The sequence below is a fragment of the Mastomys coucha genome, unplaced genomic scaffold (assembly GCF_008632895.1).
Source record: "Mastomys coucha isolate ucsf_1 unplaced genomic scaffold, UCSF_Mcou_1 pScaffold2, whole genome shotgun sequence".
NCBI lineage: Eukaryota > Metazoa > Chordata > Mammalia > Rodentia > Muridae > Mastomys > Mastomys coucha.
The window spans coordinates 16,098,527-16,115,360 of record NW_022196902.1 but is presented as its reverse complement, the minus strand read 5'-3'; the positions used below and the strand labels follow the sequence as shown (position 1 = coordinate 16,115,360).

At 40.6% G+C, this 16,834-nt stretch overlaps 1 protein-coding gene across 1 annotated transcript in view; it reads right to left on the bottom strand.

The window, feature by feature from the left end:
• Positions 1 to 4,683: 4,683 nt before the first annotated feature.
• Stx7 (syntaxin 7) overlaps positions 4,684 to 16,834 on the bottom strand; it is a 39,424-nt gene continuing 27,273 nt past the window's right edge. Inside the window, exons 4-10 of the mRNA XM_031380605.1 lie at positions 14,879 to 14,972; positions 14,029 to 14,166; positions 13,064 to 13,116; positions 12,175 to 12,271; positions 10,926 to 10,998; positions 8,839 to 8,921; positions 4,684 to 6,021 (exon numbers count right to left, since the gene is read on the bottom strand). Coding sequence (XP_031236465.1) covers positions 5,929 to 6,021; positions 8,839 to 8,921; positions 10,926 to 10,998; positions 12,175 to 12,271; positions 13,064 to 13,116; positions 14,029 to 14,166; positions 14,879 to 14,972 — 631 coding nt within the window. The 3' untranslated portion in view covers positions 4,684 to 5,928. The remainder of the gene's footprint in view (positions 6,022 to 8,838; positions 8,922 to 10,925; positions 10,999 to 12,174; positions 12,272 to 13,063; positions 13,117 to 14,028; positions 14,167 to 14,878; positions 14,973 to 16,834) is intronic.

Genomic DNA, 16,834 nt, shown 5'->3' with positions numbered 1-16,834 from the left:
TGTATACCTTGGATATTAGCCCTCTATCAGATATAGGGTTGGTAAAGATCTTTTCCCAATTTGTTGGTAGTTGCAGGGGTCTTAACACCATATTTTGTCTTCCATGGGCATCAGGCATGTATGTGGTACACAGACATATATGCAAGCAAAGCACACATTCACCTTAAAGATAATAAGAGTTAAAAAAAAAAAAAGCTATTCAATTAGCACATGACCTAACAATTGCACTGTGGGACATTTATCCTGTAAAAAAATTATATTACAATAAAACCTATACATGCATGTTTATGGCTATTTCACTCATTATTAATGCAGAACTGGTCAGGTGTTCCTCAGCAGGTAAATATGCCAGGATGAAGCCACACTATGGAACCATACTCACATTACAAAGAAAATGCTAGTTGACTATATATATAAACTGGGGTAGATCTCCTAAGAACTGAGATTTAAAATGCCCACCATAAAAGCTATATGCTATATAGCTCTGGTTCTGTATCATTGTGGAAAATGGACTAAGCCATAACATGTTCATCACTAAAACATGGCTTGTATTTCCTTCCATCCTACTGACAGGAAGAATGGCTTGGCCCTGGAAACCTTCACCATTAAGTCTTTAGTGATACAAAATTTAAAAAAAATAAATCTTTCACATTATTTGGGGTAAATCCCTAATTTCTAGTACTATCTTTCTTCGTCAGAGTTCAGTATTTCCATTCTCCTGTTACAGCACGAATACAAAGCAAGCATTCTGAGGTGAAAGCTGGAATCAGTATGTGTAGCTAAGGCTAAGTGAGTTCATCACTCAGCCGTCTCTGCCCATGCCTGAAGCTTTCAGAGTGAGCAACTACTGTCTAACGGTACTTACAGTAAACACTTAAAAATTTGTGCTTTGGGTTGGCCCAAGTGGGAATTAGTGCTCTTTCAAGTTTATTTAAAGACGCCTTGGTTCAGTTCTAGAAGTCTCCCTTGAAAACAAGTAGAGGCGTTATGTATGCAGGGCCCACACAGGAAATCTGGGTTTGCTTTCCACCACTCTCAGCAAAAAAAAAAATCCACCACTCTCAGGAAAAAAATCCAATTTCACAACCTGCAGGAACCCACTGGGAGTAACTAGGTGACAGACTTCTTAAAACCCTGCAAGAAGCAGCCCTGTGGGCTCCTTAGTTCAGTGTTCCAGTGTTAGAGAGGATTATTTGGATAACAATGCTCCCTGGTTAACCTTTTTGTGCCATTCAAAATGATCACCAAGACAACGTGTTAAGTCCAGCATGCTGAGACATGTATCTGAATTACAGGAAATTAGACTGGCATCAGCCATCAGCTTAATCTTCATTGGTCCCTGTTCTTTCTCTTGCTTCTCTCTTGCCTCTCTTCCCTTCCTCTCTACTTCATTTCATTGGAAGACAGGGTCACAGGTAGCTCAAACTGGCCTGGGCTCTTGCTGTGTAGCCAGTGGATACTAACTCTCTGATGCTCCTGCCTTCCCTTCAGAAGTGCTGAGATTCCAAACGTGGATTACTGGATTACAGCCTGGGTGAGGGTTTCCTTCTACACTCCATTTTCATTAAAGACAAAATAACAAACAAGGACAACTGTCAAGGGTGGGGCAAGGTTAATATAAACACTCTGGGATACATTTGGTACAGAGGATACTCAATGTATTTGTTTGAGGGAGTTATACTGCAATAGATTTCAAATTCTCCTTCCTCCCTCCCTTCTTTATGTATCTCTGCCCTCTACTGGGAGCAGCAGCCTTCTGCAGCTGTCTTCAAGATACCTTGAATCCAGCCACAACCATCTGAACAACTCCATTTGGTGATGCTTTAGATGGCCATCAAAATGGGTTTTATCTAGAACACTTGGTTTTCTAGAGGCCATCTAATTGAGGAAAGAAAATTAATTCCTGTCACTTCGTGAGGGAAAAAAGATCAACAGGAGAGAGTGGTCCTTAGAGTCTTGCCAACTGCTGAAGCGCCCAGTGATCCCGAAGTGAATTCATTTCTGTACACTTCCTCCTTCCCATGCTGCATTTTCTTATGCTGCATAAAGTATAGCCCAGGCTTGACTTAGACTCACTGTAGTGGAACATGGCCTTGAACTTCTGACTATCCTGACTCACTTCCCAGAATTCCGACTGGTTTATATGGTGCTGAGGATTGGGCCCATGACTTTGCACATGCTACATAAGCACACTATCAAACTGAGCTCCATTCCCTGGCATGATAGTAAGTGTTTTTTATATGTCAAATGCCAAGACATAACGCTCTCTGTGAGGACCACATTCATTTTGCTCATTCATAATCTTTATGCCCAGACCTGTAGTAGCCTGGCAAAACGCTGACTCCAAATAAATGTCCAATGGTCAAGTATGTATTGAGGACCTATTATGGGATGGAAGTAGGGTGGAAACAAGGAAGTGAAGCAGAAAGAAACTTCTGGATGCTGTGATCCTAATAAGAAAATATCTTGTTGGGTTTGGGGGAAAGCCACTGCCCTTGTCTCAGGAGCAGGTTACTCAGTGTCCACTGAAAGCTGCATCAAATGTATTTCTCAAATGTGACAGTGATTCTTTCTCTCTGAAGTTCTTATTTTTCACCATAAACTTTAGTTTTCTGCACAAAGAAACAAAGAGTACACAAACTCCAAAATATTGTGAGTGGTTTTTCTTGTGTGTTTGTTTTTCGTACAACCATGCACCTGATCCTTGGGTCCCAAGTGAACCGAGTCACCCTGTTATCACTATAGATTTACCTAAACAGGCTGGAATTCGAAACGTCCTGGATATAAAACTCGGACACTGTTATCAAAAGCAGGAAGGATGCTCACTGTCCCAGTGCTAACATTGTCAAGGTGTGGTGCAAGTGGTGCCTGCTGTAGATGCTGCTGTGGCCCTTGGCATGCCCATGGGGTCTCCTTCAGACAGTGCACATGTTCTGTCTGTTCTTGCTATTCTGTCCTGTGCCCATATCTTATAGTAGAAGATGCCATTCCCACTGAGAAACACTGAACTATATTCAGAGGGAACAGTTACTCTTACTGCTGGCTGTTCTGAAAAACCGTGTCTTTGCCATATTTTAATAACCTACATGCTTAATGTTAAGACTGTCACTCAATCTAAGAGGCCAGTTAATCTCAGTCCTGTGTGAGAGCACAAGGCACTGAGTAAGGAGATTTCTTTGGTTTGAACCAGATGCAGAGATAGCCACCAAAGCTTCCTGCTTCATTTTCCGGTGTAGAGATACGATGTGTAAGAGCTGGAAGATGAGGAAGAACACTATGTGCAGGCTGTCTTCTGAGTGTGAAATGCCCGTCACACTCAGGAACTCACGGCAGCGGGAACGGCTCAGGCAGGCTGAACTTCTGGCATGGCAGGTTGTGGAGGAGCTCCACCTCTTACTGAAAAGCCAGCAGCAGGCTACAGTTGCTTGGAGGATGGGGAGGGTAATCATTTTAAGGATATGGTCACCTGGTCACGGGTAGAATTCCCATGCCCTCACAAACAGCTTTATACTCAAGCACATATAAACAGCACTAACTGGTCTTAGTGAGTTATAAAAAATCTAAAATGAATAATAATTAAAAAAAACCCATAAAGTTGGGTGGGAATTGTTGAAGAGGATGTGGACAGAGTCAAAGAAGGGGATAAAGGCTAAATATGATCACGGTTCATTGTACAGTGCATAAGAGTCTCAACATTAAAGAAAAATTTAAAACATTTCAGAGCAATTCTAAAACTGACTTGAGGGAAGCCTTAACCTTTATTTTTCTCATTTAGCTATTATTCCTTTTGTTTTACATTTAAATCTTTTCAATAAAAGTAAGTTTCATGTTCTAAACACCTTTGTGAAAGTTTCCTCAAATTAACACTTTTTAAAAGTATACAGCAACTAAAGTTTCTGTCATAGACCACTGGCCAGTGTCCTAGGCAAAATAATATTTTAAGCTCCAATTTTAAGTAAAGTTGCTAAGTTATGCCCCAGTTTTTGTGAGAGCTCTGCTGTTGTAGGGCATCCACTATGAAGAGAAGAGGAGCAAATGGGTGTGGCCATGAGGACAGACTTCCTTGGGAGCACTCAGCACACGGCCAGTTTGCACATGCCACCGAAACTCTCCTTCAGTACGAGATGGCAGTGCACTGTTTGGTGCACAAGCTATAGGGGCCCATGGAAGAGAAGACCTTGTGGGAGTTGGCCTGGCAGGCTGGCACTCGCCTGACAGCAAGTACATACATTGCTCTTGGATCACCCACAAAAACAGTCTGACCCGGGCACCAGAAAACTTCAGTGTTCCAGACTCCTACAAAAATGGTTTCTGTGAGAATAACTCATTCGACACTCCAAAATTAAACATGTTAACCAGTGATCCAGAAATATGTGGGGGCTGGAGAGCTGGCTCAGCGGTTAACAGCACTGACTGCTATTCTAGAGGTCCTGAGTTCAATTCCCAGCAGCCACATGGTGGCTCACAGCCATCTGTAATAGGACCTCTTCTGGTCTGAAGACAGCTACAGTGTGTATATGTATATATATCCAAAAAAAAAAAAGGAAGTCCAAGAAATAACACTTAAAAAGAAAAACAAAACTCCCAGCAGAAATATGTGTAATATCCCACCATAATGTATAGTCAGCAGCAAATGTCCAGGAAGCCTGGGTTCCATGGAAAGAGTCCTCGGGAATCAGAATCAGCAGACATCTCCAGAATCATCTTTATTCTGCTTGCAAAGATACAATTATTTTGTTAATATTTCACTTGTTCCCATTTAAAGGTTTCAGAGCCACATTAAATAGTGCCATCATTAGCAAACTGCTGTGTAAGAACATTATAAAACAAACAATAAACTAAGATAAGCCCTGTTACAGCATTCATATTAGTGCATTAAAACATTGATTCAAAAAGATAAGACATCTGATTCCTATTTGAATGAAGAATAATTAAAAAAAAGGCATCTAAGTAAACTCTAAAACGTAAGTAAAAACTAAATATAAAAATGAAACCCCAAATCTGTACCTGTGAGAGCATTACTTTGTGAAGACAGGACCCACAGATACATGTGTAAGCGGTGTTCTGTGGGACACCGGGAAGTTCATAACGGCCACCAATCCAGGCCGCTGGCAAAAGTGGCTCAGTGCAGGAAGAAACAGGAACCTTTAGCATCTGAACAGAGCAGATACTGCGGGGTTCTTCACATGCTTCTCCCACCTTTCACTGAACAGTACAGTTATTACACGTTCCTTAGTATTCACTGAATTAAAAAGCCCTTATGAAAAACATAGCTATCCTTACTATCTTCACTATGCAATCCCATTAAATGCATATATACATATTGGGGAAAGATTCACTGATTTTATTCAGAGACGATAAGAACAATCCAATAGTGAAAGAGCAATAATGATCTGCACTGCCGTGGACCACAGGGGGTAAGACATTTCACCAACAGGTATGTTAAGGGTTTCTTTCCTACTGAGAACATTTACTGGACAAATGGAATTTAAACTTGGGTTTTCTTTTTAAATAAGATAACACAATCATGTTACACATGTTACACAGTGACAGAGGTGCAGGTAGAGTATACACCCAATCAAGTAATCCCCAAAACTCAGTCAAACAATATAAATAAATTATAAATGAAAGGCATATACAACGTGAGCAAAACGCAACAGTTGTTGAACTAAAAAGCAGGGAAGTTGTGCCAGCAAGGGTATTTAGAAAAGCCTTGGGTATTAGAAAATATCAGACTGAATCCGAAAGAACCTCCCCCCACCCTGGTAAAAATGGTAAAGTGTGGAACCATCATTTTACACAACAGCCTCAAAATACTGGAGAGAGTGATCTCAAGAGTCAGCCTGCCTGGCTCAGACACCAACATGCCGTCGTCCACAGCTTACACCCCATCCTGCCGTCACCCACGGCCACAGCTTCAATCAGGGATCAGCCTTTCAGTCCCCACACGATCAGACAGATGATCACAATTCCGACCACGAGGATAAAAATGATGATGCAGAGGGTTTTCCTGGATTTGCGCTGCAGAAGCGAGAAGACGGCGCGGTGAGTAAGTCAATGAGGGGACCCCACTGCAGCTGAATGTCACTCAGTTTACTTTGGGAACAATTTGGAGACTTCATATTTAGGGCTGATATTTTTATAACACATATGGTATTGTTTCTTCAAAAAATACTTTTCTTGAAATAATGATATAATTGAAGGAGCATTGTTTTTTAATTGCTGGTAGTTTTCTTGGGAATATGGTTGAACTTAAGAAGGAAGAAACCAGTAGCTGGAGAGACAGATGGCTTGGTGGTTGAACTACTGACTACACTCTTCCAGAGGACACAGGTTCAATTCTTAGTACCCACATGACAGCTCACAATTGTCTGTAACTCAAGCATGTGGTACACAGACAGATGCTAATATACACTGTCAGAACATGGTGCAAGAACGGAGTCATGTAAAGGGAACTCTCAGTACTTATGAGAAAACTCCAAGAAAACAAGGTCTTGTGACCTCAGTTTCTTTAAAAACATACAACTGTAACTGGAATGTGTTTCTGTCTCTGTATAGTGGATAGAAGTGAGTTTACCTCGGATTATTCATTACAGCTACATACTGTTAGTTGTTTATGTGCCTCTATGGAAAAACACGTGTTTACATTTGGCTTGTCCTTGTGATTGTACACTTTACTCATGTGACTCCTTTTAACCCTGAGTATAAACTGTCTAATGCTCTGAATACAGCTGGCTACTGCATGAGATTTTATGAGTCTGTCTCATGTTTAAGCTCCATTCTCCCATGTTCAACTGCCTTTAGAATAGTCACACACATAAAATAAGTAAATAAAAATGTTTAGAAAAGAAAGAAGAAACTGTATTAGGTATACATTGTTCAGTGGCAAAGCATTTGCTTAGTATGCAAGCTCCTGGGTTAGAGCCCAAGTTCTCCCTCAACCCCCAATAACGCAAAGGAAGATAGAAAGAAATAAAAGTTACGAGCTACATGATAGACTGAGAATACCTAGAAATGAGGACAAAGAATAGCCCCATAAAGTGTCAGTGCCACAAGTTGCCAAATGCACAGTGGCTCACCTGATGAAAAATGGCACTAACATAAACTTTTCAGGTTAGAGGGGAAAGTAAAAAGCAATTGAAAAATATCTAAGAAGTTATAATATTATAGTCAAGACTCAAGAAAGTGGTAATTATGAAGAACAACAAAACTTGATGTTTTTAGAAGAGAATCAAATGAGGTCTTATGATGTTCAGAACCATTGAAAGAGTCTAACTTGCTCTTACTGAGCAAAGGCCTACAGTTGTACAATCATTAATAATTCACAGCTGTAATATCTGTGTCGTATCTGAAGCATGGTTTAAACTTCACAGATATATAGAGTCTCCCCACATTAATGAGATTTTCTTGAGAAATAAATTTGTATCTATTAAATGGTCTGCTACATGTTGACATACTATGTAATGGTTAACAACACTCCCAGATAATGTACTTTCCAGGCCTTGAAAGGGACATTGTCACTTCAAACTGGAGTGACACTGACAAGAAGAAAGAAAAGTAAGCTGAGTGATGGTGGTGCACCCCTTTAATCCCAGCACCTGGGCGACCAAGGAAGGCAGGTTTCTGAATTTGAGGCCAACATGGTCTATGTGGTGCACCCCTTTAATCCCTGCACCTGGGCGACCAAGGAAGGCAGGTTTCTGAATTTGAGGCCAACATGGTCTATGTGGTGAACCCCTTTAATCCCTGCACTTGGGCAACCAAGGAAGGCAGGTTTCTGAATTTGAGGCCAACATGGTCTATGTGGTGAACCCCTTTAATCCCTGCACCTGGGCGACCAAGGAAGGCAGGTTTCTGAATTTGAGGCCAACATGGTCTATGTGGTGAGTTCCAGGAGAGGCAGGACTGTGTAGAGACTCTGTTTTGAAAAAACATTAAAAAAAAAAAAAAAAAGTAGCAGGGAAGAAAGGGAAATGGGGGAATGCAGGCCACCCAAGAGGTCTCTCCTCGTGTTGGGTGTTGCTGTGACATCATAAACCATCATGGATGCAGAGGGCAGCTCCCACACAGCACTAGAAACACTAGAATTCTTAAACATGTAGCTTTGCTTTCTAATGAAGGACACTGGCACTGCTTGCCATCCATACATCTGGGAATGATGTGATCTCTGCCACTCTGTAAAGCCAGGCCTCAGCAAATACCCCAGACTCTTGAGCATTGTTTCTCAATCAATAGAACCCATCTTTATGCTTATTAAACCCTCCCTCCCAAGGCCCTTGTCCTGAGCTCTGCTCATCTGTCAAGAGAACCTGTGCTTACTCATGTAAAGGTCACATACGTTTTGCTAAAGAGATGCTCTTCAGTGTAGCCATTCCCAAAGCTCTGTTGTGATAACTGTCTATGGAATCTTTTTTTTCCAAATGGTCTCCATTTTTACTGTATTTAAATATATGAAGAATACACTGCTCAGTGTGAAGACTGCAGAAGTTTTTGACCCAGCATCGGCTGTGCCATGCTGACCCGTTTCAGTTTTAGCTTACCCATATGGGTTCCTTGCCAGTGATAGCAATTGCAGGGACCCCCACAATGGATAAAGCCTGGAGTAGTAATTTCTTGCAAGCTTCATGACTTCCTATCTCTGTGGATCACCATGAGAAAACAGATGCCCAAACCAACTGACTAGCATTCCAACTTGACTGGCTTATTTCTGACCACTGCCACCACTAGCTTTCCACATAATTCTAACATCAGCATATGCAGCCACTTCAAATTGGTTATATACTTGTATCTTCAACCAAAACTCCAAGTTATAAGGAAATGTATTGCAGTTATTGTTACCTGATAATCTGCCGCTCTTGACAGCTGCTGGTTTGCCTGTTGAACGTGAACCTCGGCACTTTCTACATTGGCTTCTATGCTATCTTTAAAATAAAATATACATACACAGCACTGTTAAACACATTTGATGTTCTGGCAATAAATCAATAAATTTCATGCAGCAGACATTTAAGGAAAAGACACAGCCCAATCAACATACAAATGTACGGACCATAATCACCTTCTCCAGTTCTTCCTGCACACAACACAGTCCTGTCATTTTGCAGATACTGAATTGGGGCCAGCACAAGCCCCTGTCAGTTTCTAACCCCAGAGCTTTCACTGTCTCAAGACCAAAGTGCAAAATAACTGACCCCCTTCTGCCCAGTCCCAAAGCCTTTTGTCATCACATAGGAAAAAAGCCACCTCAACTTCTCAAAAACATAGTCTCCCCAAGAGCAATGGACAAGCCCACTCAACCTTGGTCCTTTGTATGTTGATTTAATCAAATGTCCTGCTGGTTCTACGAGTCTCTCGGCTTTGTGTTTATTTCTGTAAGGGCAGCTTACCTCAAGTCATTCACATAAATGCAATGGGCTACCTACTATGCATGGTGCAGTGGTCAACTTCACTGTAAGAATCTGGTACCATTCTGGTTTCTTCCTTCTCCTAACTGAAGAGAAGTGTAAACCACCCCCAGGGTCCACAGGCCTTTGCAGCCCTCCTTTCCACTCTATTCTAACCTGAGGGTAGAACTGACACTGGTTTGCAGGACCAGAGATCTTGTCTCTTTCTTCTTCCTGCAGACTCTCAAAGGTCACTGTCACATTCATCAATCAATCCTTCCTCTGCAGCAGACACTCAAAGATCTCATGGCTTCTTCATTTCTTGGTTATCTTGGCTCCTGACTCAGCGGTGTTCTTTTCTGTACTTTTCTAGGTGTCAGAGCTGGTGACTGCATTCTGCAGTGGCAGACCCTTCTAACTATACCCTGGTCTTTCTATAACTAGACCACACATTTCTGGTGTGCACATACTTGTAAACATGGGTGTGGAGGCCAGAAGTTGACATCAGGTATCTTCCTTAGATGTCTTCCTTACAACTTTTTGACACAGACCCTCTCACTGAATCTAGAGCTCATTAATTCAGCAGGACTAATTGGCTCGTAAGCTCCAGGGATAACCATGTTTCTGCCTCCTCAGTTCTCTGATTAGAGCTAGGGTAGCATGTGCCTACATTATACTCAGTCTACGTTGGTGCTAGAGATCTGAACTCAGGTCCTCATGCCTTGTGTACCAACCAGTTTTACGAACCGAGCATCTCTCCAGCCCTACCATTGTGTGTGTGTGTGGTACACATGCACATGTGTGCACATGTGTGGAAGTGTAAATGTGTGTATATATATCATGTATCCTGCTTCACTACTCTGCACTTTAGTCCTTTGAGACAGGGTCTCCCTGGACCTGATGTTAGCAAGGAACAAACCACAAGGATCCAGTCTTTGCACTTGCTAGTTCTGGGCTTAGGAGCATGTGTTACCATAGCCAGCTTTCTTTTCCCAGGTGTGTGATCTCAGTCTCAGCTTTCACAGGAAGAGTTTTTACCCACTGAACGCTCCCTCCAGCTTCCATACATTTCCTTTTTTAATGATCTCATCTATTACTTCCATAGTTACATCTCAAACCTAAAGCTTTCATGCCATAGATCTCAGTCCTCTGGTAGCTAAATGAGCTACATTAATCAATCAAAAACTACTTGGTAATTGGTGGAGCAAATGACCAGGCAAATGGCTATTTCCCACAAAACAAGACAGCACACACAATTACAAATGTCCTATTTGGATAAAAATGAAAAGCTTGCACTGGAAGTAGGTTGGGATGCCATGTGGGGTCGAATGTCCATCATGAGGAGGCTTTGATTACACTCAAAACTTTTGAAGCAAGAGGAGCTTCCTTCAATCAGCAGGAATGCCAACAGAGGCAAGGGCAGCTTGCAAACTGGAGACTATAGAAATGGGAAGGAAGATGGCACTCCTGATTGAGAAAGCTGCTGCAGGTGAACTGCAGGTCACTGGCTCTCACCTCGCAGTCCATAGTAGCAGGACTTACCAATCATATCGCCTTGTTCATGAATCATCATTCCCAAATCTTTAAATATTTCATTAATGTCCATAATATCAGCCTAAGACAAAAAGCATACATTATCATGCATTATTAGAAAAACGGTCCCCATTCTTTCAATGGGAGAATTCAAAAGAAAAGAGAAAAGAAACAAACAAATTTATACCTACTCATACATATATAAGCATGCATTTAGAAGTAATATATAAACTTTAGGAACATCAGAAAAATATACTACTGTAAGCAATTCTAACCTAACAGCCTCTGGATAGCTCCTAGTTGTCCAAAGTAAATCTGTGACATCTACTACCTCAAGTGAGGCAGGACAGAAACTGAGGAAGGCTGTGGAGTACTAAGGTCAACCTGATAATTTCTTGTGTCACAACCAATATTTGATTAGAAGAATATGAATATTCTTGTATTTCAATAAAAATCTACCCATCAACTTGACAATTTCAATGAATAAAACCTGTATAAATTTAAAGCCATGCATTAATAAATTTGAATGTTCAGTAGTTATTAGTGAAACTATAAACATCATTAGTGGGTAAACAGATTACAAATTTATTGGGTAAAGAAATTTTAACTTTATTTTCCTCAATATATACCTATTTATTTTTCCCGACTAAAGACTCTTTTTTTTTTAAAGTGTGTAAGGACATTTGTATATCTATCTTGGCCTTAGCTTCCCCATCTGTAAAATGTCAACGATAATGACATATTTAGCAAGTTTAAAGAGCTTTTGTGAAGAAGGAATGAAAAAAATTCACAGTTATCACAGTGCCTTGGCACATGGAAGACCTTCAGTCAACTGTAGTCACTGATAGCTATTATTAGTCCACTTTTAGGAGCGGGCTCAGTTCAACAGAACTACAATTTAAAAAATCCTTCATCTCTGTGATGTGGTGGACAAAGTAAGAAAGTTACAGTTCTTTTACGGCTACTGCCAAAGTCTCGCTCGTGGAGGGACGGTGTGGATATGCTTCAGGATGCTGCCCGGGTTCTTCTGGAGAGAGTTTTCTAGAGTGGAGTTTTCTCAATCTTAAAGAGAACTCTGGGTGATTAACAATGTGGGAGGAATATGGCTTCTCACCCGAGTACCAACAGTATCATTTCTTACACAGGAATTATTCCAAATTCTACACTACAAACTTCATCAAACTGCCAGATGTTTATAGAATTTTCTTCTCCAGCTGTGTGAACCTGGAGGACCCTAGGGAAGCCCTACAAGGCTTACTTCCAGCTGCCTGATTGAAGACTCTCTCTCATGAATGAGCCGGAGGTCATCCTCTGTGATTTCTTCATCTTGGACCTGTACTTGAGGCTGTGTTTGGCTAAAAACAAACAGAAAGAAGACTTACTTGCTACTTAAGACACACTTTTGAAAGCGGATACATTGATCCTTAAGATCAGAATATTGCTCATTTATAAAGGTGCTGAAGTAAGTGTCTACAATCCTAGTTCTCACTGGGTAAGGCAGAACGGTCTGGTCTGGAACTGAAGACCAGCTCTGGCTGCATTGTGAATCCCAGGCTAGCCTGGATAACACAGAAAGATCCTGTCTCCAAAAAGCTGCAAAACATAAAGAAAAACTTCTAGGTATAAATAGACATTGTATCCAAATTTTACTCCGTTTTCATTCTACTCATGGTTTTAGCTTATATATCGTTTGATTTACTTATTAAAAGTCATACTTGATAAAGTTGTATAAGAATATTTTATTCTTTTTTTAAGATTTATTTATTTATTCATTCATTCATTTATTTATTTATTGTATATGAGTACACTGTAGCTGTACTGATGACTGTGAGCCACCATGTGGTTGCTGGGATAGGAACTCATAACCTTCAGAACGGCAGTCAGTGCTCTTAACCACTGAGCCATCTCTCTAGCCCAGAATATTTTATTCTTAAAAGTAAGAAAGTAAGTTTATTTGCATGTTCTATTTACATATTACATAATAAATAGTTTATAAATATTTACTTTTCTCCAAATCTACTATTTCAGTTTACAAATAATAGGCTACTTATATTATAATAAAAGGTTTCATTCTGCATCATGGACTATAATATATAAAGCCTTAAAAATTATCTTTTGATTTGCAAGACAGTTTTCTTATTTCTTACCTTTCCCAGGATACAAGATTCTTTTCTTTTGAGCTATCTTCAGGAAAACCACCCTGAATAATTTAGAGGACAGAAAGAAAGCAAGAATAAGAAAAAGTAACAAAACACTCACATTTTCCCTGAAGACAGCCTATCTGTGTTTCATGTATGTGTTCATATGTGTGTGCATACATGGATGTGCATACATATGTGCATGTGCATACATTTGGGTGTATATATGTGCATGTGAGCATATCTATGGGTGTGTGCATGTGTGTACATATATGTGGGTATACATGTGTGTGCATATACGTGGGTATACATGTGTGTGCATATACGTGGGTATACATGTGTGTGCATATACGTGGGTATACATATGTGTGCATATACGTGGGTATACATGTGTGTGCATATACGTGGTATACATGCATGTGCATATACGTGGGTATACATGCGTATGCATATACGTGGGTATACATGTGTGTGCATGCATATGGATATATGCACGCATATGCAATGGGAGCAGAGAAAGCTAAGTTCTTGTTCTAATTTTCAAGGTCAACTGCATATGCAATACCAAAATAATATCTTAAGCTGACAAGGAGGGAATTTACTGATTCACTATTTACAAAGCTCAAATAATAATTATCATTTAGCTCATATTTAATATCATTGTGGCACCTGAGCATTGAAGAATGAAACATCAACTAGTGGCAACTGCTGAAAGACTTAAAACTGGATTAACTCAAGTCAACGTCAGAGCATACGTTCACTGATCCATTCCAGGGTTTTCTGTTTTTATGTAGTCTGTACTCGTCTATTGCTCCATGAGGAGTAATGACAGCAATACACAATATTAGACTTCTTAAAACCTGATGAAAGATCCTTTAAAACAGTCACAGTTTTAAGAGTACCACAGAGCTCTACAACGTTACACATCGGGATGATGTAAAAGCCATGTTTTCAGTCGTCCCTCAAGTACCTACCGATACTCTGGAACTGGCTCTCACTCGGGCAACAAACTCTTTCTCTCTCTCAGCAGCTTGTCTCTGGGCCTTCTGAAAGTTTGTTAATGATGTGGTGAATTCTGCCACTAATCGGTCTTTCTGTATCTTTCTTTGACGCTAGATGGACGAGAGAGAAACACAGAGTAAGTCAAACTGAAGTTTGCTAGGGCCTACAGTGGCTGCTTCACTGTTTGGCTCTTTATTTGATCCTGACAATTGTCACTCACTCTCCAGTCACAGAAACTCTTTGATGGCCTCTCACATGCATTTCCATTGGGTTCCAGCACTTACATTTTGATCATAAGGCAGAAGCCAACCCTGCAGGACCTCCGCCTTAGACTTCACTAGCTGCTGATAAATCGGTCCTGGTGTTACGGCAATCTTAAGTAATCCCCTTTTAGGAAAATAAAACCTACACCCTATATACGTCATAACTTGTAGTAAGTAAGCAAGGAGATAACTGTGCACCCAGGCACATCTTGAGTGTGTGCATGCTTGGGTGGGGGTGAGGGTGGGGAGCTGGGGTAAAGGGTAGGAGAGTGAGGAGGGGGAGCGATCCTGCAAAGTCAGGAAGCAATTACACAGGAGGCATTTTCTCAGCACACACTTAATTATGGGTCAGGACAACTACACAGAAATAATTTCGGCTTTATGGAAGCATGTGGTACAACCTGAACAACTAAATATAGTTTTGTGTTCGTAACTAATCTCAAATACAATTATTTTTGGCTGTCTAACTTCCTCTGTAGCATCCCAGTTCAAAGATCTGACCATGCATTCAATTCGTCTCCCATCTTGTACATCAAAACTCATATCTGAGGCCCCGTACCTGCTCACTGGGGGTGCTGGGCAGAGAGCCAAACTCTTTAATGTACTTATCTGTTTCTTTTGCAAGTTGGTTGGTATACTGCTGCTTCTGCTGCCTAAAAGGCAAAACAATAATAATAAAGCAAGACAGAAAGCAAAGTTGTATGTAGCCAAAGCAAAGCTCTACACCGCCTGTGCCAACCCTGGTAAATGGTTGTAGCAAAGCTAGTTTCGCCAAGGTATTTAGTCAACTACAAAGTGTAAAGTACTCATAGTTTTGTGAACTGGCTGTCAATTTCTTCTGCTAAACCAAATCTTTAGGTTCTGGGTTTTGGAAGATACTAAGAAATATGACATAGGAGGGTCTTCATTCACCTGACTACCCGAGCCTAGAGAAATAAATACAATTTGGTGTAACCTATAAGTAAAAGTCATCAGCTATACAAGTAGATGACTCTGACGAGAAGGGCTGTGGTCGGGACAGGGCTGGCTGGCTGCTCCTTTATACTCAAGGGACTGAAAGTATGGACAGCTCTTCTCAGTATCTCCCCTGGAAGGACATCTGAGAAGGAAAGACTACCTGTCTTTGTCCAGTTCTCAGGTCTGAGGTATATCCGTATTTCTTTATGTGAACACTTACATTCTACAAACACTTACAAAGATGGAAGGGAAGGCCAGTAGTACAAACTGAGTAGTAGTTAAACATGAAATTGGAAACCTAACAGGACTTCCTTATAAACAAAAGGGGTAAATTAAATCCCTATACCTGTGTTTTCCTAGACATAGAGAAAAATGTACAAATTTCAATGAAAAAACTTAATATTCAACAATATAATCCTGTATTAGAGGAATGCTTAGAAATGACACCAGGCCTCCCCTGTACACCTCTTACTGCACACATGGACAGCCAGTGGGGCTCACAGTAACAAGGTGCTCAGATGTAGACATCTATATAGAGCTAGTGAGGGAAATAGCAACCAGCTCACAGCTCTACACAGCACATGCCCTTGCTTAGACAGGCTTTCCTAACTCTCAAAGTTCTCAAAAGGGAACCTGCATGATCATGTCTGCGAATTCAGAACCTCCAGTGTTAATTCTATCAAATAATGTCACTACTTATTATGTACTTGTATTGAATTTTATTTCAATGAGTGATGGTGTAGTAACTATGATTTATACTCAGCATCTATTTTATTATAGAAAAATAAAATATAAACTACAGGTAACTACAAATACTTCAAATGATACTGCTAAAAAACATGCATTTCTGTATAACTTCCCATATCTTTTTGTACTTTTGTTCTAGTGAATTACTATATGTTCATAATGTTTAGTGTGTGTATGCATGAGTGTGCACATGTGTGCGTCAGCATGTGTTCGTGTGTGCATGCCTGAAAATTTTGAGACAAAGTCTTGCAGTGTAGTACAGGCTGGTCTGGACTTACTCTACCTCTCAGCCTGCCTCAGCCTCTGAAGAACTGGAGTTACACTGATGAGCCGCCATGTGTGCACTGGGGTTACAGCCATGAGCCACCATGTGTGCACTGGGGGTACAGCCATAAGCCGCCATGTGTGCACTGCTTCACAGTCATGAGCCGCCATGTGTGCACTGCTTCACAGTCATGAGCCGCCATGTGTGCACTGGGGTTACAGCCATGAGCCGCCATGTGTGCACTGCTTCACTTTGCACAGAAACTTAGAAGCTGCTACTTGCTTTCTGAAATTCTCACTGGGGACGTTTCCTGTTTTTGTTTTGTTTTTTTGAGGAGGATAGTTCATAAGATTGAACATATACTGGATTGAAACCAATAAAAAAGCAAAAAATAAATCATACATATATATGTATATGAGAAGCTCTACACCCAAATCTTCGAAAGCCACTGAAAATCCATTTTAAAACTAATATTAATGTAAAATAAATAAGTAAATAACTTTGCCTTAGTAGAGTAAGTCAGATCCTTAAAGAAGAGAAAAAAAA